The sequence below is a fragment of the Alligator mississippiensis genome, chromosome 1 (genome assembly GCF_030867095.1).
Source record: "Alligator mississippiensis isolate rAllMis1 chromosome 1, rAllMis1, whole genome shotgun sequence".
Classification (NCBI taxonomy): Eukaryota; Metazoa; Chordata; order Crocodylia; family Alligatoridae; genus Alligator; species Alligator mississippiensis.
This window is the reverse complement of record NC_081824.1, coordinates 158,506,338-158,531,219: the sequence shown is the minus strand read 5'-3', so window position 1 is coordinate 158,531,219 and position 24,882 is coordinate 158,506,338. Positions and strand designations below refer to the sequence as shown.

General features: G+C 43.9%; 1 protein-coding gene across 1 annotated transcript in view; it reads right to left on the bottom strand.

Moving 5' to 3' along the window:
• The window catches only part of WDR64 (WD repeat domain 64), a 159,955-nt gene that overhangs the window by 2,763 nt on the left and 132,310 nt on the right, over window positions 1-24,882 (bottom strand). The window contains exons 18-27 of the mRNA XM_019500548.2: window positions 23,179-23,272; window positions 22,538-22,586; window positions 16,693-16,847; window positions 13,541-13,646; window positions 11,299-11,360; window positions 10,289-10,398; window positions 9,091-9,279; window positions 6,007-6,106; window positions 2,762-2,842; window positions 39-146 (exon numbers count right to left, since the gene is read on the bottom strand). Of these exons, the coding sequence (XP_019356093.1) occupies window positions 39-146; window positions 2,762-2,842; window positions 6,007-6,106; window positions 9,091-9,279; window positions 10,289-10,398; window positions 11,299-11,360; window positions 13,541-13,646; window positions 16,693-16,847; window positions 22,538-22,586; window positions 23,179-23,272 (1,054 nt within the window). The remainder of the gene's footprint in view (window positions 1-38; window positions 147-2,761; window positions 2,843-6,006; window positions 6,107-9,090; window positions 9,280-10,288; window positions 10,399-11,298; window positions 11,361-13,540; window positions 13,647-16,692; window positions 16,848-22,537; window positions 22,587-23,178; window positions 23,273-24,882) is intronic.

Genomic DNA, 24,882 nt, shown 5'->3' with positions numbered 1-24,882 from the left:
CAAATAAACTAGCTTGAAGAAATTGCAAGTCTACTCACTTCACAAATTGCAGGACGCTTATGCCTTTTGACAATGCTCCCCACAGACTCTCGGTTTGGGTCTGAACACAGTGGGGGAAAATTTCTTAGCTTTGCTGAACTGATGACCTTTAAAATAAATTGAGGAAAAAACTGAAAAGTTAATGAATTTCTCTGGATGAACATATACCATTTTGATATACATTAGCAACAGTCAATGTAACAAATCATTTGCCATATGCCTATCTCACTGAAACAATACAGTCTCATTTGGATTTCACACTCCTCTAAATCAGGTGGAACTTCCTTGTCTTCAGTTCACTTGTTCCTAATTTACCCATGTGTAAGTTCAGAATCAGACCCTATGAACTTAGTTTTCTCTTCCTCTGAAAAAGCAAGAATTGAATTCCAATCCCTGCTCAAAGTAGGACCATCCCCAACTAAATCAGCCCAGCCAAAGCTTTGTCTAACCTGGTTTTGAAAACCTCCAAGGATGGAGCTTCCACCACCTCTCTGGGTAACCTGTTCCAGTGTTTTACTACCCTCCTAGTGAGAAAATTCTTCCTAATATCTAACCTAAACTTCCCTTGCTGCAACTTGAGACTATTGCTCCTTTTTCTGTTATCTGCCACCACTGAGAACAGTCCAGCTCCATCCTCTTTGGAACCACCCTTCAGGTAGTTGAAGGCTGTTATTAAATCACCCCTCTGTCTTCTCTTCTCCAGACTAAATACTCTCAGTTCTCTCAGTCTCTCCTCATAAATTATGTGCCCCAGCTCCCTCGTCATTTTACCTGTCCTCCACTGGACTCTCTCCAACTTGTCCACAACCTTTCTGTAGTGGGGGGCCCAAAACTGAACACAGTACTCCAAATGTGGCCTTCCAGATGTGTAATAGAGGGGAAATAATCACTTCCCTGGACCTGCTAGGAACACTCCTACCAATGCAGACCAGTATGCCATTAGCCTTTTTGGTAACAAGGGCGCATTGTTGGGTTATATGCAGCTTACTGTCCGCTGAAACCCCAGGGTCCTTTCTGCAGAGCTGCTGCTCAGCCAGTCAGCCCCCAGCCTGTAGTGGTGCATGATTCTTCTATCCTAAGTGCAGGACTTTGCACTTGTCCTTGTTGAGCCTCATGAGATTCCTTTTGGCACAATCCTCCAATTTGTCACACTGAATCCTAGCCCTACTCTCCAGCATATCTACTACTAGGTTGTCTCCCCCATTCAGTAAAAGACCCACACTTTCCCTAATCTTCCTCCTGTTACTGACATACTTGTAGGAATCCTTCTTGTTACCCTCACATCCCTTGCTAGCTGCAACTCCAATTCCGCTTTGGCTTTCCTGACTTCATCCCTGCATACCCAAGCAATACTCTTATACTTCTCCCTAGTTGTTTGTCTAAGTTTCCATTTCTTATAAGCTTCCTTTTTGCGATTTAGCTTCCGGAAGAGTTCCCTGCTAAGCTAAGTTGGTCTTCTGCCATACCTGCTTGTCTTCCTGCATGTCACAATGGTTTGTTTGTTCTTGCACTCTCAGTAAGGCTTCTTTAAAGTACAGAGCCCAGACCCCTTTCCCTGCAGTCCCCTTAGCCAGGCAACAGTGTTTTGTGGGGCCGGTGCTGTTGTGGGGAGAGAGACCCTGGCTCCCTTTCCCCCACAGACCCCCTGAGCTGGCTGGGAGGGCCACTCGGCCAGGGGGGCCAGGGGGGAAGGGGTATCAGGTCTCTTTTCCCACAGCAGCCCCAGCCCCATGGCATGCTGCTGCCTTGCCAGGGGGACTGTGGGGGAAAGTGTCTGGGGTTTTTCCTTCTTCAGCTGCTGCTTACAGTTGCCAGCTGGTGGGGATAGGGGGGCAGGGACATGGGGCCACTCATGCGGGAGCTCCCCCAGTGGCCAGTGCAGGCAAGCTCTGACCACCCCATACCAAACAGAGAATGTCTATTTGGTTTCTCATGCTCTAATTTATAGCGCTTTAAGTAAAGCACAATAGATTTCTGCTGCCAGGGACTTTTTGAACATCTGTACTTAAGTCTATAGTCCAGTTCTCCAAACACCTGGGCAAGTGCTTTAACCATGTACTTATGCACAACCATCACCTTCATCTCTGGCCATGTTTTTGAATGAAAGTGACCATGGTTACTACACTTTGCACCACACTCAAAGCACTTGGTGTGTCCTAGGTTTGCACAAAGAACAGATTGGGCCCCTCTGTGGAGTTAGGCAGAGTTTAGGAGGCAAAGTATTCATACTCAGGGAATAGTTTAGTCTGGAATTGAGGCACTGAAAGACACTTAAGAGGTTTTGTGGCAGCTGGAGCAGGACCAGTCTGTATCACTGTTTGTAGCTAAGCTGCTTAAATTCTACCAAACTGGATCTGGCCCCTCACGCCCAGACCTTGTGCAGACTGAGTCATGGTTCACTGCGCTGGCTGGGAGAAAAGCGGCTTAACACAAATTTAAGGGCATGAGCTTTAATAGAAGTAGAAAGCTGAAAGACTCACCTTGTGGTGCACACTATCAATCCATCTTCCCAGAAAGTGCACTGTTATCAAGCTAGTTACCACAGAACAGAGAATGGAGATGGATAGAGAGTAATTCAAGCCAAGTCAAAAAATTAAATGGAGAGTCAAACAGTTGAGAAAGTCAACAAAATTTTCTAATGTCAATGATTTTCACTATACAAATGGCACTGCATGAAGCTACTATGAAACTAAGCATGAAAAGCATTTTTGCATGTACTCACTCTGTATATAGGTAGAGATCCAAACACAACCCCAGCTTCTTTGTTTCCTGACTTGAAACTCTCCAAAGGTTGTCTATTAATCTGTTACATAGAGAACAAAGTTAACACATTCCCAGGTAGAGAGAGAGTAATAAAGAAGAAATAACTAGGGCTATGCAGAGTTTCAGTAGCCAATTTGATTTGTAGGAGATTGAGCCCGATTCGGCAGCTGAATCTCGGATCCAAATCAAATCAGGAGACCCATTAAAAGGGTTGAATTGAATTGGAAGCTTCCAAATTGATTCGGAGAGATTCAGAAATTCAGCCATAGACTATACAGGAGTCCTCAACAATGCTGGACACAGCTGCCTCAGCTGGTAAGTCTGTTGTGGTGGGTGGAGAGGGGAGGGAAGGGGCGTGGAGGGGGGGGACAGATCAATGCCCCCACAGAGAGGGAGGGATTGGGGCTGGGGCTGGGACAAGCTGCCCAGCTGGGGTGGAGGGACACGGGACTTGGTGAGGGGGGCTCCCACCACTGCGTGCTGCTGTGCGGTGCCACGTGCCACCAATCCAGGAGCTGCTGTTCTGGTGGTTCCTCCGGCGGCTCTCACCGCTGGTCCAGGAGGGCATGGGAACCAATTTTCTCATAAGAAACAATGTTATAAATGGGGGATTGTTTCCTGAACCAAGGCCTGATACCCTATTTTCACCAAAAATACTCAGAATTTTTCTGGAGTCTTGTCTGCTTTCTTAAAGAAAGTGTCCAAGGAAGTTTGGACAGATGTTCTCCAGGGAGATGAGCAACGCAGCAAATTTATTCCCTGCTGTAGTGTTGCATTGGATCAAGCATTGTAAAGTCAAAACTGACATCATAAAGTTGAAACAGGGTGTCAATTTATAAATGTAAGTGCAAAACGTTGTAACTCGAAACATTGTAAGTCGAGGACTGCCTGTATAGCACAGCTAGTATAGGATTTTTTGTCTACAAGTTAAGAAGAGTGGGTTTTGCTTCTTTCATGGAAAATGGTTAACTAGTAAAATGTTGACCGCCCATAAGGCACAAAGTATATGAGTGGGGAAGGCAATAAGATTACATACAGTTATTTAAGATATATATTTATTGCTGTTGTCTAATGAAAACCTGAGATCAATTAAAAATAATAATTTTCAGATCTCTTACAGGGATGTGCCTTGGTTGAGGGGTGCAGTTAGTGGGGAGCAGAGATCTAGGATGATGGGGATGAGGACTTTCTTTGGACTCTGCTCCCACACAACAGCTTTGAAAGGAGGTGCTGAGCCTGAGACCCAGCTGCAGGTTAAGAGTTAAGAGTCTGCCTGGATAGAAGGCTGACAGCAGCTGTAACTGAGGAGGGAACTAAGGTGAAGCCACAAAGGACATGTCCAGACCAGTGTGCAAGTGTGGTATGCAGGGCCACAGACCTGTCCACAGCCCTGCAAACTGCATTTGCTGCACATGCAGGTGTTCACCATGCTGCTAGTTAGCAGCACAATGGGTTTATAATAGTGGAAGAAACTGATGTAAAAAAAATCCATGCCTGAAAAAGTTGGGTGGCACATGTGGGAGCAGTGTATACCACCCAGAACTGGACCTTGGCCCTCTGGAGGCACACTCCAGCTGCCAGCCAGGCTCCACATGTCGGATAGCCACCGCTGGAGCCCTGGGAGGCGCACAGGATCCTAGGTAAAGCTACAAGGACCAGCCCAAGTGCTGGCCCCAGCTTCTCCTACCGCACCCCAGGTAACTTGCTGCGTGTCAGAGCGTATGTGCGCAGGCATTCCTCAGGGACAAGTAGCAGTGGTACAACTATGTGCTGCTGCTATTTTTACCCAGGCAAGTATACATGCATGCTTGTCTGGACACACCCAAAAAGGCTTAAAAGCTCCAGGAGCAAAGTGGAAAATGGAAGAAGAGGGGAGGTGTGGTACTTAGGGAAAGCACTGAGCATGTGTGATGCCTCCCAGGGTCCGAAGACAGACCACAGCTTTTGGGTTTGAAATTGCACTAACCTCCTACTGGGTGAGCTATTTATGATCTTTCAGATAACAATGTGTGGTAAAACAGGAAATGTGGTGGCATTTACTGTCTTCCAGAATAGCATGAAGCATGAGTTTTCTGCCAAATCATATCTTATTTTAAACCAGTAATTAAACTGTGTATCAGCTTTAGCAGTCTTTCTTTGTCTTTCAGGCAAGGTGTCACAAAGCCTCTACCACAGGTTTGCCTTTCATTGGAATGGAGAAAACCATATTCCTCTGAGTCCAAACCAGTCAAAGGGCCAGGAAGGGTACAGGTGCCACTTCTAAAGTCTGGCTCAATCTTCTGAAGTCCAAGTGAACAAGGATTAAGAGAAAAGAAAGTGGCTGCCACAGTAGACTAACAAGCAGCATGTCCCCTTCATCTCACGTATAGTACATAGAGAAAGGCAGAAGAGGGTTAGTGGACTAGAATAATGGTGCTGCCTTCTCCCAGAGAGCCTCTGCCTCAAAGCTGTGGGAAACTGATGCATTTTACTGTCCTTAGATGCCTGGTGATGGGGGTAGGAGGCCATGGTTGCATGAATTTCAGCAGGATACCAAAAAGTCCCATCCCTGACTTGCTGTCCATCATCCTCCCACTGGAGGATAGGAATGCCACTCACAGAGAGGCTGAAACGAGCCCATGTGGTCAGAGGTCACATACTTAGCTAGTTGGTACTTTTTCTTTTTTTTTTCCTTTCTAGTACACTTTTCCTGATACAAATCAGTCTGGCCCAAATGTGGCATGTGGCACACCAGGTAAAGGAGAACGTGTAATGCATTTCCATTATCCAGAGTCATTGAAAATGTTCACAGTAACATCCAAATTGATGTAATTTTCCTAATTTTGTATTTCACTGAAATCAGCATAACAAGAGAGATTTCCCATTGTTCTTGTGCACCTTCCAACTAACCCTGGGATACTTAGGGTTAACACTGGAGCCAGGTGAAATTTTGAGCTTTCTATAGTGTCAATGCAAGTTAAGGACAGTCGATTGAAATTGCCTTCTGAGCTGAAATGTGGGCATGTGACACCATTAGAACTGAAACCCAAGAGTTTTTCATGAATCACTGTTTAGCAAAGTTTGTTTGTGTCTGTTCTTTGCACCAAAAGAATTATGTTTTGTCACCGAACAAGCTCTCTACATTGTCCCTTGGCTATTTGCTAAATGTAAAGATCAATTAGTACATTGCACAAAACAGATACAAATGAGTGCTATCCTAACTACCTTAGGAGAAGCGAGGGCTTTGAAAAACTTGAAATCCCGATCCACTTCAGCAGGTCTTGGCTTCCTTATAATTAATGATGATCTGGTCAGTGATTTCCATCTATGCACAAGAGAATGGGAGGATACAAAATTGACGTCCCAAGTAGATGACAACATGCAATATCACACAGTTAAGTAGCTTGCAAATACAGTTATTTGAATTTCCATATCTCTGCAGCCTATAGATTATATTAAGTATTTGATAAAAATCATGACACATTATTTCATTAACATTTGAATCAGTCTAGCTACTGGCTTGTCATGTTCAAGAGTGTATGTAGTTCATATTATATATACTATAATTCAGAAATCTATATAAATTAAATCTCTTATTCTGGAGGCCAGATCTGTTGACCTAAGCCAGAGGCAGGCAATTATTTTGGACGGAGCGCCGCTTAACAAGTTTTGGTGAGCTGTCGAGGGCCGCATGGGTAGTCCTGCCCCGTGACACTTGCCCTGCCCCCTTGTTGCCACCTTGGGACCGGAAGTCCCACCTCCTAACCTCTGATCTTTGCCACTGGAAGTCCTTCCCCTTGCCTCCCAGAAATACTCCTTTTGGGAGGGGGAGTTGCCACCTTGGAACCAGGAAAAAACCAAATCATACACTAAAAATCAAATACCTACTAGAACATATTTTAATTTGATTACAAAAAATATTTTTGTCATGATTTGTATTTGTGTACTGTATATAGAGGGGATTGCATAATCACTCAAATGAAATTCTTAGTTTTGTACATTGTGGGGGGAAAGTATGTGCGTGTGGTATTGGGTATATGGTGTGTGCATGGTATGTGTGTGTGTGGTATTCATGGTATGTGTGTGTGGTGTGTGTGGGGGGTATGTATGTGTGGTGTATGTGATGCGTGTGTGTGTGTATGGTGGATGTGTATGGTGGAGTGTGGGGGTTATGGGTATGTGGTAGGATGTGTGCGTGGGGTTTGTGAGGGGATGTGGTTGTATGTGGAGGGGCATAGGGTATGTTGGGGGCTTGTGTATATGTGCGGGGGGTGGGGGCAAGGTGTGGGTGTGAGGGAGGTCATGGGGGTGTGGCACAGCAGCAAGTGGGTGCTCAGGGCGCAGGTGCCCAGTGGGGCGCAGCTCCAGCCAGCGCTGCACATCACAGTGAGGGGCACAGCCTCCATTTGGCTGCCTGTATCTTTGGGGCTCCCTGCCACTCATGTGCATTCCCTGCACTTGTACAGCAGGGAGGGAAGCCCCACATGCTGGAGCCAGGTGCCTTCCCTGGCGGTGCTGCCCAGCACAAGAGAGAAGCCTCAGGCTCTGGAGCTGGCTGCCTTCCCTGCAGGGGCTGTGCTGCACAGGAGGGAAGGCAGATAGCTCCAGGTCCTGAAGTTTCTTTCTGGTGCTGTGCAGCCCTGGCAGGGAAAGCACCTGGCTCCAGCACATGGGGCTTCCCTCCCTGCTATGTGAGTGCGGGGACTGCATGTGAGTGGTAGGGAGCATGGGTAACACAGGCAGCCGTGGGGAGGCTGTGCCCCTCGCTGCGATGTGCAGCGCTAGCCAAAGTCATGCCCCACTTTTGAAGTTGGAATAGGCAATGATGCATAAATCATAAAGTGATGATGATGATGATTATGACCAAAGGTTATAAAAAATAAAAAAATCAAATTAGTCTTACACAGAGAAGCGTGGGTTCAACTAGTATAATATAAACTACTTACACTCTTGAAGAAGACAAGCCAGTAGCTAGATTGATTAAAATGTTAATGAAAGAATATGTCATGATTTTTATCAAATACTTAATGTAATCTATCTATCTATCTATGGAACAGCAGCTACCAAAACTTAGCCCTAATTTATTGCATCATAATGACTCTTCAAGGTGAGCTCAGTTCACAAAAAAGAATAGATCAAGGACTAGAACATCCACTGTCATAAACCAATATAGCTCCATCTATAATCAGTGCAGCTATGAAAATTTACACTAAGGATCTACATCCTACTGGGAAGAACTGAGATTTTTTTCCACAGAATGCTATACCCTGAAACTATTCGTCACATCAGTGGGGCCACAGCTATTTACTTCGTATTGGAATCCAGCCCAGACATTCATTTCAAATCCATATATCTGCTCATATCAGCCATGTCTGGATCCTTTTTATATGCAAGAGCATATGAAGAACATCTCTTCCTTGCATCAATACCTTTATTTGAATTTATTGATTGAAACTGTTTTGAATATTAGCATAACCACTGAAGAATAGCAATTATAAAAATAATCAAAACACCACAGATAATCAGAAAAAGCAAATTACTACAACGTATTTTACAAATTGTCACTATCAGATGATCACTCTTTAATCTGAGATAGCACAGCATGTGGCTATCTTTTCTTAGTGTTGGTTGCTGATTAAAGCCATGACCAGTGGGCTCTACAGTCTGTGCTGCTTCCAGTTTGATTTAACATTATACTATTTTACAATTACAGGAGTAAGTCCTTCTTTACTGGTATCAGACATGTCCTTAAAATATATATCCAATACGGCAGAAGCAGCCTTATATTCTCCCTTTAAGCTTAGCAGGCTCTACAGTGTATACAGAAGCGGTCTGTGCACATTTTACAGTGCTGTAATTTAGAGCTCTTTTTACAGCACTGTAAAGTTACAGCACTCTTAAACATGACAGAAGTACAGTATTTGGGGGATGAGGGTGCCTATACGCATGCTCCAATACATTCTGATTAGGAATCTTATCTTGCAGGACTGAGATACAAACAGATTCCCAGCCTCCTCAGTGTCATTAAATCCAGTGCTCTGACATCATTATTGGGTACTCAGAATTCTTGGAATCTAGTCTCTAGTCCTGGCTCTGCCTTTGTCTTCATATAAACCTTTGGTAAATTACTTATTCACTGTTCCTAAATTTACTCATTCCTAAGATGATGGTATTACATACAAAGTGTTGTAGGGTTGTGTTTGCAAAAGTATATAATCTGAGATGAAAGGTGCTCAGTTTGTGTGCTACTTGTTACTCCCAAATAGTATGTAAATATAGAGAGAAAGATCTATAGATATATGATCTTACTTTTCCCTGTCCAGTACTAGAGGATATTCAAACGTCTGTTTCATTTCCATGTATTTGTTGCTTTCTTTTATTATGGTAGGAAATTCATTAATATCACAGGGCAAAATCAAATCACTGGGTTCCGATAATTCAAACACCCTGGGCTGTCCCAAATAACCAAAATAGTGTCCATTGGTTGCATGCCAGAGCCTGGAAAGGTTGTGGGGAAAAGACAGAAGGGAAGAGGGGGAAAAGTAGATACATTTAGAAACTGAAAGAAAATGAAAAAAAAAATGTTTTTAGAACAGCATTAAATAATTGTATATAAGTCTGCAGTGTAGTATGCTATTGAAGACTGGAACAATGGAGAGAAGTTTGAGACTAATTTAAGGCCAAACATACCTTGGAAGAATGTTGTAATCATTAAAGAAATAATTAAAGATATAAGCAATGCAGAGTTAAGGTTAAATCTATCAGAAATCTAACACATTGAAAATCTGGGCATGAAGAGATAAGACTACAAACTAGTTATTCCATAGCATGATGTTTCCACCTTACAGACATTGAATTTCCTCAATTCTGTTGATTTGTTTAAAACAAAGCCTTGAAATTTACTTTACTATGTTCAACTTGTATAGCAGGTTAGAAGTTATAAAATCATAAGGTTGGGAGGTATGAAGTCCAAAATCTGCACAAATGCAGAACTCGCTGCTCCTAAAACATCCTAGACAGATAACCATCTAGCTTCTTCTTGAAAACCTCCAGTGTGGGGAATTCTACAACTTCCTTCTATATAGTGGACTTAGGCACTTGGTTGTGATCCTGTTCCACTCTGTTCAAGTCACTGAAAAACAGTTAACATGAAGTGGATAGGTCTTCCTCCTAAAGCTTACTAAAGCTTAGTGTTAATAACTTTCAGCTAAGGTGGCAGTGGGGGCATCTACATGTGCAGTGTTTAAACATGCAGCCAGGACTGCAGCATATTTAGCCAGGGCAACACAGCCCTGGCTGGCAGGGAACCATTAATATGGTTGTGGAATCTCCCTCCCTGGAGGTTTTTAAGACCTGGCTAAACAAAGCCTTGGCTGGGATGATTTAGTTGGAGATGGTCCTGCTTTGAGCAGGGGGTTGGACTAGATGACATCCTGAGGTCCTTTCCAACCCTTATTTTTTATGATTCTATGAGTCTATGATTAATAAGCATCAGCCATATCTATACCTGACAGAACCATCCACAGAGGCTGTTACCACCACTTTTTTCTCCTTTTCATAGAATAAGCTGACTACCTTGGTAGAATGAGCTCTCCAGAAAAGTTGCTGCTTTACTTGCTGGCGAGAAAAAACAAAAAAAACAAATATGATTGACCATGGGTCAGTCTGTAATATACTCCACTACTGTTATTGTCACAGTGGCCTCTTTTTCTTGACTCTCTATCCATTTTTAGCATCAACCTCAATGAGGCAGTCTGCAGGTTCCAAAGAAGTGTGTTTATAATAATCCTATAAAACATGCTGAAGATAGTGTACAGTTGAAACATTGCATGACTATTGGGGATACATTTATCTGTAATAAATTCCACCTACCAGAATGGAAAAATATAATTTACTCTTGTTTTTCTAGTAAGTAATAGATTGTTCAGGCCAAAGGTACTAACTTATTTTTAGTGCACATGAAGAAACCAGACTGAACTGCTCTCAAGTAAATTGAAACATAAATTTATAGTATCATAGCGCTTGAGGTCGGAAGGGACCTAAACAGATCATCAGGTCCAACCCCTGCCCTGGGTAGGAACGGGTGCTGGGGTCATATCACTCCAGCCAAATATCTGTCCAGCCTCCTCTTGAAGACCCCCCAAGGCAAGAGACAGCACCACCTCACTTGGGAGCCCATTCCAGAGCCTGTAAAGTAATGTCTCCTGATGTCCAGCCTGAACTTTCTTTCTTACAATTTGTGGCTGTTATTCCTAGTAACCCCGGGTGGTGCCTGGGGGAACAGAGCCTCCCCCAATTCTCACTGGTCCTCCCTGGTGAGTTTGTAAACAGCCACCAGATCCCCTCTCAGCCTTCTCTTGTGGAGGCTGAATAGGTTCAGGCCCTTTAGCCTCTCTTCGTAGGGCCTGCCCCACTGCCCCTTGACCATGCGAGTGGCCCCCTCTCATCTTATATTTCTCATCCTCTTGCACTGAATAATACATTTTTCTGCATAAAAGTCACAAGATCACTTCTTACCTTGTTACTATCTTCTGGATCTTCCAGAAATGAGCCAATATCCCAGCACATAATATGTCCTTCTATATATATATATATATATATATATATATATATAAAAATAAAAAAAATACATTAAAAAAGTTCTTTATTGCTATTAACCTACTGGAAGGGGCAACCATATAGCCTTAATAAGTTCAAAACTTCAGAAGGAAGTTAAAGTTACGAGCAATGAAAGTTAGCTTTTAGAGTAATATCAATTTCACTTGCAAATATACAGGAGAAAATATTAGACTACATATTAACAGGGAATGCAGGCAGGTCCATACCCTATTTATTAACAATCATTCTTGAATTATATAGATTTAAATTGTTAAAACCATATAAGAATTTTTTTTAACATTTCTAAAAGTGAGCCACCCACTCAGGGAAGTTACTATAAGCCAAACATGCAAGTTTCATAGGGATGAAACTATTCTTAGTTTCTGGTATAATGCACAAAGTTGGATTAATAGTACAAACAGTAAGGAAGCAAAATTGTACTCCTTTTAGTGTGGTCTTGTGAGACAGAGACCAAGCTGAGGGAGAAATGAGGAACAGTGACCCTGTATCCCTACATTGTCCCCTACTCCACTTCTTGCTTTATAGTTCTTTCTCTCTCATTAACACCCTGATCTCCTCTTTATAACCTGCACTCTTTTCCACTAGAAGGTAGGCAGCCTTTGAGTAGTCACTCTTGGGCAACCTACTCTCAAGAGCTGTGGGCTTGGGTGGAGAGAAAAGTGAATAACCCCAAATAAGGAGATGATGATACTAGCAAGCAGGTTTGCAAAAGCAAGCTAGATGGTCTGGCAATGGGTGATGGAAGCAGAAAGAAGGGAAGTGGGTACAAAAGGCATCTTGAGCAAATGTGGCCAGTGACATGCAAACGCATGTCCAAAAGGCATCTGAATACCAGAATGGCAGTAAGGCAGAGCTATTAAAAATCTGCATTGTTCCATGTACAATAGGGAATACCTGAAGCATTTAAATTAGTTTGAATAAAGAAAACAAATTATTTTCCTTGAATGATTCTTTATTTTTAGCATCAACCCCAAGCCACTGTAAGGTTTTGAAATGCCTGGGGAAAAACATCTCTCTAGATTCTGCTCAGCACCAGAACAGAGAAATACTAGGAGAATGAGTGCTTTCATGGGATCTGCATCAGGAACCGAAAATCTCAAAAGAGAGATGAAGAGAAAACATTTCCACACCATGTTTGAAGAAGTACAAGTTTTGGATAAACATCAGATAAGCAGACACTCGCAACTTGTGCCCCTGCTACTTGTCCCCAGTGAATGCCTGTGCCATGCACGCTTTGGCGTATGGCAAGTTACCCCGGGGTAGGGGTAGGGGAGGCTAGGGCCAACACTATGCTGGCCCCAGCAGCCTTACTTAGGGTCCTGGGGACCTCCTGGGGCTGCAGCAGTGGCAATTCTGCCACGGAGAGCCTGGCTAGCAGCCAGAGCATGGCTCCAGGCAGCCCAACTTTGCTTCTGAGTGGCACACACTGCCTGTGCATGCACTGCTCCGCTTTTTTTTCCTGTGGGTTTTTTGACCCCTGGATATTCCCTGGGAACAAAACTTGTCCCCAAGGAACCAAACATCCACGGTCATCTGGACGCAACCCTATAGTATAATGGCTTGATAGGTGTACAATGATATGAAAGGAAAAACATTGCTAATGCCTTTGCTAGTAGACCTTTCTCTGATTATTTATTTCACATTGGCTGACCTTTCTGCACTCCCTTGCAGAATGGAGACCATCTAAAATACAGTGTGGGGTGCTGCAGACATGTTTGTGGTGCCACAAACCGCATATCTGTGCTCGTCTGAACATAACCTATATGTCCATATCCATGAATATTTTGCATATATGTAGCCACTTGCTGGAGGCTATTATACATGATGCATGAGTTTTGCTTGTCCTTACAGAGAATTTTTTCCATAATCTAGAATGTGTCATTTTGGATGGAAAGTAAATAATAGTTATTTGTGTAAACAAAAGTATTTTGTTCTACTACTATTGTAAGCAAGCAGTCTTGTAGTAGATACTATATTCACTTTTCCTCCAGAAAACTCTTTTTACAATTATTTTAATAGTAGTTTTGCTTAAAGAAATAATGGCAGGCTTTGGCTCTTCATTTTCATATTCCCAGTATGTTTTTAAAATATATCATTTTCAATCCCTACAAATTGTCATGATGGTGACTGAAATGCTTACCCTTGCTGCCAGCCAAAAGCATTCTCACAGAGAGGTCTATGCACAAGACTGTCAAAGGAGTAGCAGAGTATTTTGTGAAGGGCAAAACTTCTCTCAGCAGATCTCCCTAAAACAGATAAAACAAAAGCAATCTTTCCTGTATCTGCTATTCTTGAAGAATCAAAGCAGCAGAACACCAAATAAATAGATGATGTCTACTATCCTCTTCCCTGGCCTTGATAAATGCAGTCTTGCCTATTCATATCCATTCAGAATGTTGCTGCAGAGATAATTTTCTGAGCCCATATCATGCCTCTTTGCAGTTCTCCATGAGCTCATCTTCCATCTTACAGGGGTGTAGGTTGTAGCCGTGTTGGTCTAAGGACATAGGCAGACAAGGTTCTTTGGGTGAATCTGATATCTTTTATTAGACCAACTTAAATAGTTGGAAAACAATTATTAAGCAAGCTTTCGGGTTCAAAAACCCTTCGTCAAGCTAAGGAAGTTTCAGCAGTTGGTGTGTGCTCTTCCTGGTTGGAATGAAAAGTAAAGAAGCCAGAAGCTGGGCTGGTATGCATACAAGACAGATAGTCAGTGAAAATGTAGATTGAGGGATCAATGGGTGAGAGACAGGCTGGGGGGGGGGGGGGGGGGGACGGGAAGAGAGAGAAGGGGGATGAAAGTGGAGAGATACCTGGGGAGTCGGATGTCAGGCAGCTTATAATGCGTCATAAATCCAATGTCTATATTTAGTCCATGATTTTTAGTGTCCAGGAGGTTGATGAAGTGGAGTTCATAGGCTCGTCTCTGGGAAGTGTTTTGTAAGTTTCCTTTGAGGATCAGGACTGAGAGATTGGAGAGAGAGTGGTTTTCTTGTAAGAAATGTGCCCCCACTGGTAATTGGATATTCCTGTCTTTGATGGATTTCCGGTGTGCGTTCATTCTGGTGTGCAGTTGTTGTTTGATCTCTCCTACGTATTTTCCATCAGGGCATTTGGTGCATTGGATGAGGTATACTACATTCCTGGAGGTGCAGCTGTAAGATCCAGGGATGCTGATGGCTCTGTTGTGGGGTGTAGTAATAGTGGGGGTGGTGGAGATGTGGGGGCAGGTTTTGCATTTCTTGTCATGGCATGGTCTGGATCCTTTTGGTGTGTTCTGGGCTTGAGGAAGTTTGCTTCTGGTGATGAGGTTGGCAAAGTTTGGTGCTTGTTTGAAGGCTAGGATGGGTGGCTCTGGGAAGATCTTTTTTAAGAATAGGGTCTCTTTCTAGTATGGGTTGCAATTGTTTGAGGATCTTCCATACAGGTTCAAGGGAGGGGTGATATCTCATCACCAGCGGTGTGCAATTTGTGGGGGGTTTTCTTCTGTACTGCAGCAGTTCTTCACATGGTATCTGGGTGGCTCTTTCAAACGGGTGATCTATATTTCTGGAGGAGTGTCCGTGTTTGGTGAAAGCCTTTTTGAGATTGGTGAGGTGGCGATCCCGGGTGTTCTCTTCAGTACAAATTCGGTGGTATCTGAGGGCTTGGCTGTATATCACAGCTTTTTTGGTGTGTTTAGGGTGATTGCTGGTTCTGTGCAGATAAGTATGTTGCTCTGTGGATTTCTTGTATAATGTGGTGTGTATTTTATCATTCTGGATACTGATCATCATGTCTAAAAAGGAGATGTTGGTGCTGGAGTATTTTAGAGAAAGTCGGATGGAGGGATGGTGATTGTTGAATTTCTGATGGAACTCAATCAGAGATTGTAGGTTTTCAGTCCAAATGATGAAGATGTCATTGATATATCTTAAGTATAGCAAGGGTTTGATGGTGCAGTTCTTGAGGAAGTCTTCTTCCAGGTGGCTCATAAAAAGGTTGGCATACTGTGGGGCCATTTTAGTGCCCATAGCTGTTCCCATCATCTGGAGAAAGTGTTGATTATTAGAAGTGAAATTGATGTGTGTAAGGATGAAGTGTATAAGGTCAGTAATATCTTTGGGTCTGTATTCTGAGTTGTAATCTTGTTCCTGTAGATATGCAAGGCAGGCTTGGGTGCCATCCTGGCGTGGGATGTTGGTATATAGGCTGGTAACCTCCATGGTGGCTAGGAGGGTGTTGCTGGGAAGGTGGTCTATGTTTTTAAGTTTCTGTAGAAAGTCTGTAGTGTCTTGTACAAAACCTGCTTTGTGGGTGATGAGCGGTTTTAGGATTGATTCAACGAAACCTGATATTTCCACAGTTAGGGTCCCATGGTTGGATATGATAGGTCTTCCAGGGTTCCCTTGTTTGTGGATTTTAGAGAGCATGTAAAAAGTCCCCAGGTTAGGAAGTATGGAGATTGAGGTCGTAGTTTTTCCACAATTGCTTTTTTTGCTTCTGGGATTTCCCAGTAGCAATATTTGATCCCACACTGCAAATTTGCAGTGCAGAATACGTTTTAACATTCTGCGCATATAGTTTGTGGCACTGCAAAGAGGCTTGCAGTGCAACAAACCGCACGAGCCTGCATGTCTGGATATGGCTATGGGCTTTAATTTAATCCTGCCCTGACTTGTAACCCTACTGATGCCAACTGAATGGTGCAACTTTAAATCATATCCAATACTCTTCATTTACACATGTGCACAGTCCATTATTTCCAAATTATTTTGGAAAGAGTGTAACGTGACAGATTTCCTCTTGAATTTGGGGGCAGTAGGCTCTGCCTTGCTCATTACTTAGTCTTACAAGACAAAGAAGGTCTTTGAAAACAATGGCCTTCTAGCAAATTGTTTATCTTAACAGTTGGTTACAATCACTCTAAGAGTGGTGTCACACGTTTAACTTAACACTAAGTACATTTAAAATGGGAGCAGACACACAATCAAATAATTCCGTAGATGATAAGAGCCCTTTTCAGGGAAGGGTTCTCTCTTAACATGTACTAACTTAAATATGGTCACTATTTCCAGTGATTTGCAACTGCTGCAAGTGAACGTGTGACAGGGCCCTAAGGCACGATTCTACTTAAACTTTCCCTTGCTACAGATGTTAAATCAGGACCAATTTGTGCTTCTTAAAATAAAGAAAAGTTAAAGGGGTAAAAAAATCCCTCCTAGTCTTAGTTGAAAGTAGATTGTCAAAGATAGGTAGCATTTTCCTCCTCCTTCACCTTAGTCCCATCCTACAGACCATCAAATATATTACCTTTATATTCCACAGATAGATGTTTCCATTTTCATGAGCAGAAGCCAATATTGGTGAACGTTTATATCCTGAGAAGTTTTTGGATATTCCAGGTGCTTCTCCTTTGGGATCAAAGAAGCTCACGCTCTTAGACTTGACTGTCTCCTCCACTTCTCCTTTAGAACATAAATTGATATAATCAGTCAGACTATATTATTACCATAGTTTTTACAGTGTGTCTTGAAAACACACATAGAAACATAGACTCATAGAAAATTAGGGTTGAAAGAGACCTCAGAAGTTCATTTAGTCCAACCCCCTGCTCAAAGCAGGACCCTCACCAGCTATATCATCCTAGACAAGGCTTTGTCTAGCTGGGTCTTAAAAATCTCCAGTAATGAAGATTCCACATCTGTCATTGATGGATTTCTAACCTAAACTTCCCTTGCTGCAACTTGAGACGATTGTTCCTTGTTCTATCACCACTGAGAACAGTCTAGCCCCATCCTCTTTTGAACCCCAGTTCAGGTAGTTGAAGGCTGCTATTAAATCCCCCCTCAATCTTCTCTTTTCCAGCTGAAATAAGCCCAGTTCCCTCAGCTTCTACTCAGCTGTCATGTGCTCCACCCCCCTAACCACTTTGAATACCCTCCACACTGAATCCTCTCCACTTTGTCTACATCCTTTCTGTAGTACAGGGCACAAATTGGACATAGTACTCCAGATGTGTCCTCACCAGTGCTGAACAGAGGGGAAGAATCACTTCCCTCGATCTGCTTGGAACACTCATACCGATGCAGCCCAGGATGCTGTTAGCCTTCTTTGCAACAAGGACACACTGTTGACTCATATTCAACTTATTGCCCACTGTAAGCCCCAGATCCTTTTCTGCAGAGCTGTGGGTTAGCCAATCAGTTCCCAGCCTCTACCAGTACATGGTACTGTTCCATCCGAAGTGCAGGGCTTTGCCCTTGTCCTTATTTGAACCTCATGAGATGTCTTTTAGTCTGATTTTCCAATTTGTTGAGGTATCTCTGAATCCTAGCCCTACCCTCCAGCATATATACTACTCTACTACACACACACACACACACACACACACACACACACACACACACACACCAGGAAACAAAAACCATACAGCAATGGCACAACCCTAAGAAAAATAAAGCACTTTAAAAAGGAAACTTCAGTACTAAACCAGAGCACTGCTGAAGGTATGTTATAAATCCTGGGAAAGAGCAAGTGAGAAAATCCAGAAATAATCTTTAGAGCAGTCCTTGCAATATCTAGGCCAGATTACAGAGGTGGGACATGCCCTATTCAGAGTAAAGCAGCAAATTTCAAGGAGGCCGCTTGCTTGTCAAAATTCTTCATTGTAGAGGAAATGCAGGGTTTCAGCAGTGGTTGCAGATGTAGGTGGGAGTGGCCCTGCTGTGACTCTGCATCCTTGGGGAAAGGATTCTAGAGCAAATCAGAATTTTTCTGATGAAATGAATTTTCATAAAGTGTTGGCTTTTTGAGCATGAAATAATTCATTGGATATATCTTGGTTCAACAAACTTTTACCAAAAACCAAGGCAGGGTTTCCCTGGATCCCTGAAATACCAGGCAGGAGCTGGGGACCCTGGGAGATTCCTGCAGCTGCTCAGTGAATTTGATGTTCTTAGTTTCATGACTGGTACTAGCATGTGACTTTCACCACAACCAAGTTACAAACATTGAGCTTTCTTTCAGAGCATCCACACTACTTTTTGACCAGCTCTCAAGGATGCTGGTTCTCTTTCTCACACAAAAAGACCCTGTGCAAAGCTTGTTTCCCCACTACTTACGGCCTTGGCTGTCTGTATTTTACCCACTGTTATTTTGTATGCTTTGGTTTTTGCTTGTAGCTGTGTTGGTCTAAGGACATAGGCAGGCTTCTTTGGGTAGATGTGATATCTTCTATTAGACCAACTGAGTAGTTGGAAAAAAGTTCTTTGCAAGCTTTCAGGCACAAACACCCTTCCTCAGGCATAGGGAGTCTCTGCTGTTCTGAGATCTCCAAGGAATGAAAGAAGCTAAATCACCAGAAGGAAAGTCCCTACGACCCAAACCACACCAAACGGATCCAGACCGTGCCAGGACAAGAAATGCAAAACCTGCCAACACATCTGCAGCACTCCCACAATAACCACACCCCACAACAGAACCATCCCCATTCCTGGATCTTACACCTACACCTCCAGAAATGTAATCTATCTCATCCAGTGTACCAAATGCCCCGATGGAAAACATGCAGAAGAAACCAAGTAACTGCACACCAGAATGAACCCACACTGAAAATCCATCAAAGACAAAAATATCCAATTACCTGTAGCACACTTCTCACAGGACAATCACTCCCTCTCCGATCTCTTAGTTCTAATCCTAAAAGGGAACTTACAAAATACCTTTCATAGATGAGCCTACAAACTTCACTTCATAAATCTACTGGATACAAAAAATCATGGACTCAATATAGACATTGTATTTATGACACATTACAACCTGCCTGACATCTGATTCATCATTCATCAGGTACCTGCCTGACCTTACCGTTTACACTTTTCTTCCCCCCCCCACTTCCTCCCCTCCCCTCTTTTTCTACCCTTTGTCTTCCTAATTTCCAGCTATTTACTTTTTCACAGACTGCCTCTTTTCTACCTTGGAGAACTCAACTACAGTAGAGTTTCCCTTACTTACCTTTGGCATTATTTCACCCTTGTTTTCCTCCTCCCTTTCCATTGTTTTCCTAATTTCCACCTAGTTATATTCTCAATGACATCCTGTCACACTTTTAGCTTCTTTCATTCCTTGGAGACCTCAGAGCATCAGGGACTCCCTATGCCTGAAGAAGGGTGCTTGTGCCTGAAAGCTTGCAAAGAACTTTTTTCCAACTACTCAGTTGATCTAATAAAAAATATCACATCTACCCAAAGAAGCTTGCCTCCCTTTGTATGCTTTGGCACTTATGCACAGGTAGCAATTCCTTTTGCCCTTCAGTATAAGTACATATGTGTATGTGCCTAGACTGAGCATATGTAGAAGGCTACTTACTGGATGGATGAACACACATGCTCATTCTGGATATGTACCTGCATGTAAATCAAGGGAAGCTGCTGGTCAGAAACCCAAATCTAGCAGGTATCAGACTCTGGAGGAAGAACAGAGACCTTCCATATTTTAGCCCCAATAATTGTGTAGTTGGGACACTTACTCATGAAGCCAGAGACCCAGGTTCTAGGTCTGTCTTGCCCTGAGGGAAATTGAACTTTTATCTCTGACTTCCCAGCATTGTGTTCTAACTCCATGGCACTATCCTATGCTCCTTTTGAAGCTGGGCCCCTGGGCAATCCAGAGAAGATGGTGTGTAGAATCAGGAGGAAAAAATACAAGACAGAGTATGGGGCTCGGTGCAAAGGATGTTGGCTTGGTAGGGAACAGGTTCTGGCTCCTGGCCCCACTGGCATAGAAACTTCTTGATAGCACTGCTCTCTATCCATTTTATCCAATGGCAATTAAATGCATGGGGAAGTTGCTGAGCCTGATTTAGTGAGGAGGGCCTAAAGCAGGGATGGGCTATTACTTCAGCTGAAGGGCCACTTAAAGATTTTTGGTGAGCTGTCAAAGGCTGCAAGGGTAGCCCCGCCCCTTGACAGGTGCCCCATCCCCTTGTTGCCATCTTGGAACCAGAAGTTCTGCCCCCTAACCCCTGACTTTGCCACCAGATGTCCTTCCTCTTGCCCCAGGAAGTACTAGGAGGGGATCTTGGAACTGGAAAAAAACAAATCATATACTAAAAATCAAACATCTACTATAACTATTTTAATTTTATCTCAAAAAATATTTTTCCTGATTTATATGTGTTTGTGTAGTGTATAACGAGGTGATTGCATAATAGCTCAAAATGAAGTCTTATTTTGTATATTGTGTGTAAGGGGGTATGTGGAACGTGTGGGGGGGTGGGCTATAGTTGGGGTGTGAATGCGTGTCTGGTGGGGTGTGAGTGGGGGGTATGAGGTTTGTGGGGGAGGTGTGTGTGGGTAAATGTGTGTGGTGGGGGAGTGGGGGCATGTGTGGATGGGTGTGGGTGTTTATGGGGGTGGAGGAGGCTGTGGACAGGGTGTGGGGGAGGCTGTGGGTGTGAGGTTTGTGGGGGTGTGTGTGGGAGAGGTGTTGGATTTGTGGGGTGTGTGTGGGGGGGAAGGCTGTGGGGTGTGTGTAAGGGTATGGGTATGGTGGGGTATAGGTGTGTGTGTGGGCCCTGGCCCCTCCCTCCCATGGTGCACAGCCCCTGCCACCAGCGGGCCCTTGGGGCACTAGTGGCCCATGCAGGCAGAGGGTCTCCCAGAGGCACACAGCTCTGGCCAGTTCCAGGAGCTGCAGATAGTAGCAAGGTGGTGGTTCCATTGCACAGAGCTCCTGGAAGCTCAGTTGCAGCTCCCAGGACCTGGCCAGAACTACACAGTGTGGGGCCCTGCGTGATGGAGCCAAGGGCTTTCTGCTGCCACATGCAGCTTCTGAGAATCCACTGGGAACCAGGGAGCAAGGCTAAGCCAGCCTGGCTCCATCACTCATGGCTTCCCCCCAGTGGCATGCAAGTCCCAGAAGCTGTACATAAGCCATGGGGAGCCCTGTGTAATGGAACTAAGCTAATCCAGGCTCCATGCTCCTGCTGCCCTGCTGGGCATGGGCCCTGTTCTTTTGGCTCCATGCTCCTGCTGGCCCTGGCCCTGGCCCTGTGCTCCATCCTCCTGTCCAACTACAGCTTTCCCCCACCCCACTTCCTTACCTACTGCCTGGAGCACTGCAGCAGTGACAGGAGAAGGAACCACTGGAGGCTGGGGGAACCAAGCATTTTCCTAGGTGGCTGCAGTAGTGGCAGCAGCAGTAGCTCTGCCTGAAAGCTGTGTGCACAGGCTGGGGCCAGGGCTGGCTCCTTCCCATGCATGAGGATGGGAGTGGGCAGGGTTTGGCAGCTGCCAAATCAGCTGGCAGGCTTTGGAGACTGGACAGGCACCTGGTTGAGTTCACCTGACCCCAGGTTTGGTGACCCTTTTCTTTCCTGCCAGGGTCAGGGGGTCAGACTAGATGGCCCACTGAGGTTCCTTCTGACCCTAGAATCTATGAATCTATGTGGCCTGTGGGTCATATTTTGCCTACCTCAGCCTAAAGGCTCATGCTTTGGCTTCCTGGGGGAGGTCCCTAACTATTCAGTTATTAGGGTTAAAATACAGGAGTGCTCTCACCCTCTCCATGATTTTCCTGTGACTTATAGTTAGGTATATGGCCACATGCATTTATGCTTGCTTGGCCAATGCATAACCCTACTGTACATACTCAGTCTATGCACAAAATCTTACACAGCCATGGCAAAAAGGCAGAGCCAAATACAGCCAGGTAGATGGCTAGAAAACTGCCATTTAGATCACAAAGGTAAAGAGAAATCTGTCTCATGTCTTGACTGTCCTCTGGGAAACAGCATGCTGTTCAGCTGGGATTAAGACGACCAGAAGAATAATTTGACAATTCAGCACCAAATGGGCATGGGGACATCAATGGCTGCACAGCTACAATTTTTGTGCTCCCTCTCCTCCCCTTCCTGCAAACTTGATGAATGAGGCTGATGCCCTGATTCCCACCCCGCCTTTGTTCTATTATTGAAGATGACTCCTAATGGTGTTATCAACATACTGATATTTCAGCCCTACAGTCTCACTATCTGCCTCAGCTGCCTTCCACAGCCACTAAACACCAGCTTGGGCACAACAGGAGCTGAGCAACATACAAATGGACAAGGAACTGTCTTTTATCCCCTCTGGGGCTTTTATAAGCTTTATCTTACCTTCTGTATCTTCTGTTATTTTAATATTTACTTCACTTTTCAGATTCTCCTAAAAACAAGGAATAAAACAAATTAAATTAACAAATGGAAAGCAGGAGAGTACACTACTAACCCACTACTAATACACCAGACTAACACACCAGACATACCCAGGAAAGGAGTTCTGTAGACTGAAATTCTATGAGAATAAACTACATCTGAGAGATGCTGATGTGAGGTGAGAGGTATATATTTTCCAAAGTCTCATTCCTTTCTGTGGGACTAATGAGAGGGCACACAGGCAGAATATTTCTCCTTTAAAGGAGATTTTTAAGGGTATAAGTGAATTGAAGCTGGGCACTGATGTGAACTCCTCATTAGTTTATTTTAACCAACGTAGATATGCAGCTATTTTCTTTGCATTAAGCAAAGAGGAATACAACTGCAAAATCAGCAGAAAAGTTTATCCTTGTGAGGCTCCATTTCAGGACTCCAGCAAAAATAACTTTTTGAAAACTTCACGCTGTACCTTCTCTAGGTTTGTATACTACAGAGGTAGAAAGACTTCTGAATGGCAGCACTAATTTTGGCCAGCCACTAACCCCCCTGTTTTTATTCAGAGATTTGTCCAGAATGCAGTGAAAACCATCAAGGCAACATACCTTCTTCAGGCTCACATGGCTGTATTCAGGGCCCTGTATGGCAGTGATATCACTCATAAAGAGAGAAACAATCGAGGACCCGGGAGTAGCATGCCTGTATGGAAGAAAATGTCCAGACAAAGATGGCTCAAGATACATTATAAAATATGGGAAACCACTAACAGTTTCAAAAGCTATGTAAGAGCTATGTCAAGTAAGAATAAAAAATAAAAGGAAATGCCTCAATCTGTTAAGCTGATTTTGCAAAGAATTTAGAAATTGGCATAGGTATCTGAGCAAGATCTGCAGAGCCAGCAGTCATGGGATCTACACTGGTTTTCAGGCTGCAGAACCCCACTGAGACTGTGCAGCAAATAAGTTTTCTCTTTATTGATTTTCAAGTTAAAAGGAATTGATCACAATTCCCAGCTGTCTGTGCCACTCCTACTGTGCTGCTGCTTGATGTCACAGAAAGCAGGTGTTTGATGTTTAATTGCTAGGGGTGTGCGAAATGGGCCATGCTTGATCCAGATTCAGCCCAAACTGGGGACAGTGATTCGAATCATTGATTTGAATCAATGTCCCTGATTCAATTTGGCTAAATCTGAATCTGAAGATTTGATGCTGATTCGGAGAATCAGAGATTTGGTCATAGACAAAGCTTTAAATGTTTTTTCTACATACCTTGAGGTACCAGGCACAGCTTGTGAACACTGCGATGGTGGGGCAGATGAAGTATCCCACAGGAGTGCAGAGGGCCCCCCCATGTGCCTAGTGGTGAAGATGGAAATGGATGTACTTCTGGTCCACTTCTGGGTCCACCGCTGAGCACACAGTGAGGACCCCCCATGCCCACCCAGCTCAGCGATCAGCTTCAGGGGTGCCTCAGGTGCCCCCTAGACCCAGGAGGCATCAATTGCTGAGCTGGTGGGGGGGAACAAGGGCCCCCCCCAGTGCCCTCCCCAGCAGACCCAGAAGTGGACTGGAAGTGCTTTTGGTTCATTTCTGGGTCTGCTGCTGAGTCCACTGGGGACCCCCTCCCTCACCCCCACACTCCTGTGGGACACTCCATCCACTCCAGCATCTCAGCATTCACAAGTCACCTGGTACCTTGAGGTATGTAGAAAAAACATTTAAAGCTGTGTCTATGTCCAAATCATTGAATCTTTCCAAAACTCTCCAAATTGATTTGGAGGGTTCTGATTTGATTCAAAGAGATTAAAGGGTCTCCTGATTTGATTCAGATTCAGAGATTCAGCCACTGAATCATGCTGAATCTCTGCCGAATCGAATCAGTGACTGAAGTTTCGCACAGCCCTATTAACTACCTATTCTCTTTTTCATAGGACTCCTGTTTTAGCATGGGCCTGCTCAAGGGATGAATTAGGGTTGTATAATTTAGGAGACTTGTCTAAAGGGCTCATATGTCATCTATTAAAAAGCCAGAAGGTGTGTATTATGAGGCAGCAGGCTACAGAAAGAGAAAGGATTATCTCATAGTCTTATGGCTTAGGCAGCTGAATGCTGCCCTGGAGAAGTGGGTTTTTTGCTATGTTGTTTCTATATAACTCCTATATAATACTTGAGCAAGTCTTTCAAGAGTGGATATTAGTGGCATGTTTCTCACTTTCTGGACATCTAATTTGATCTCTGATTTGCAGAAATGCTAAATGCTCACAGCTACAAGTAAAGTCAATGGAAGATGTGCTTCAAACATGTATTATT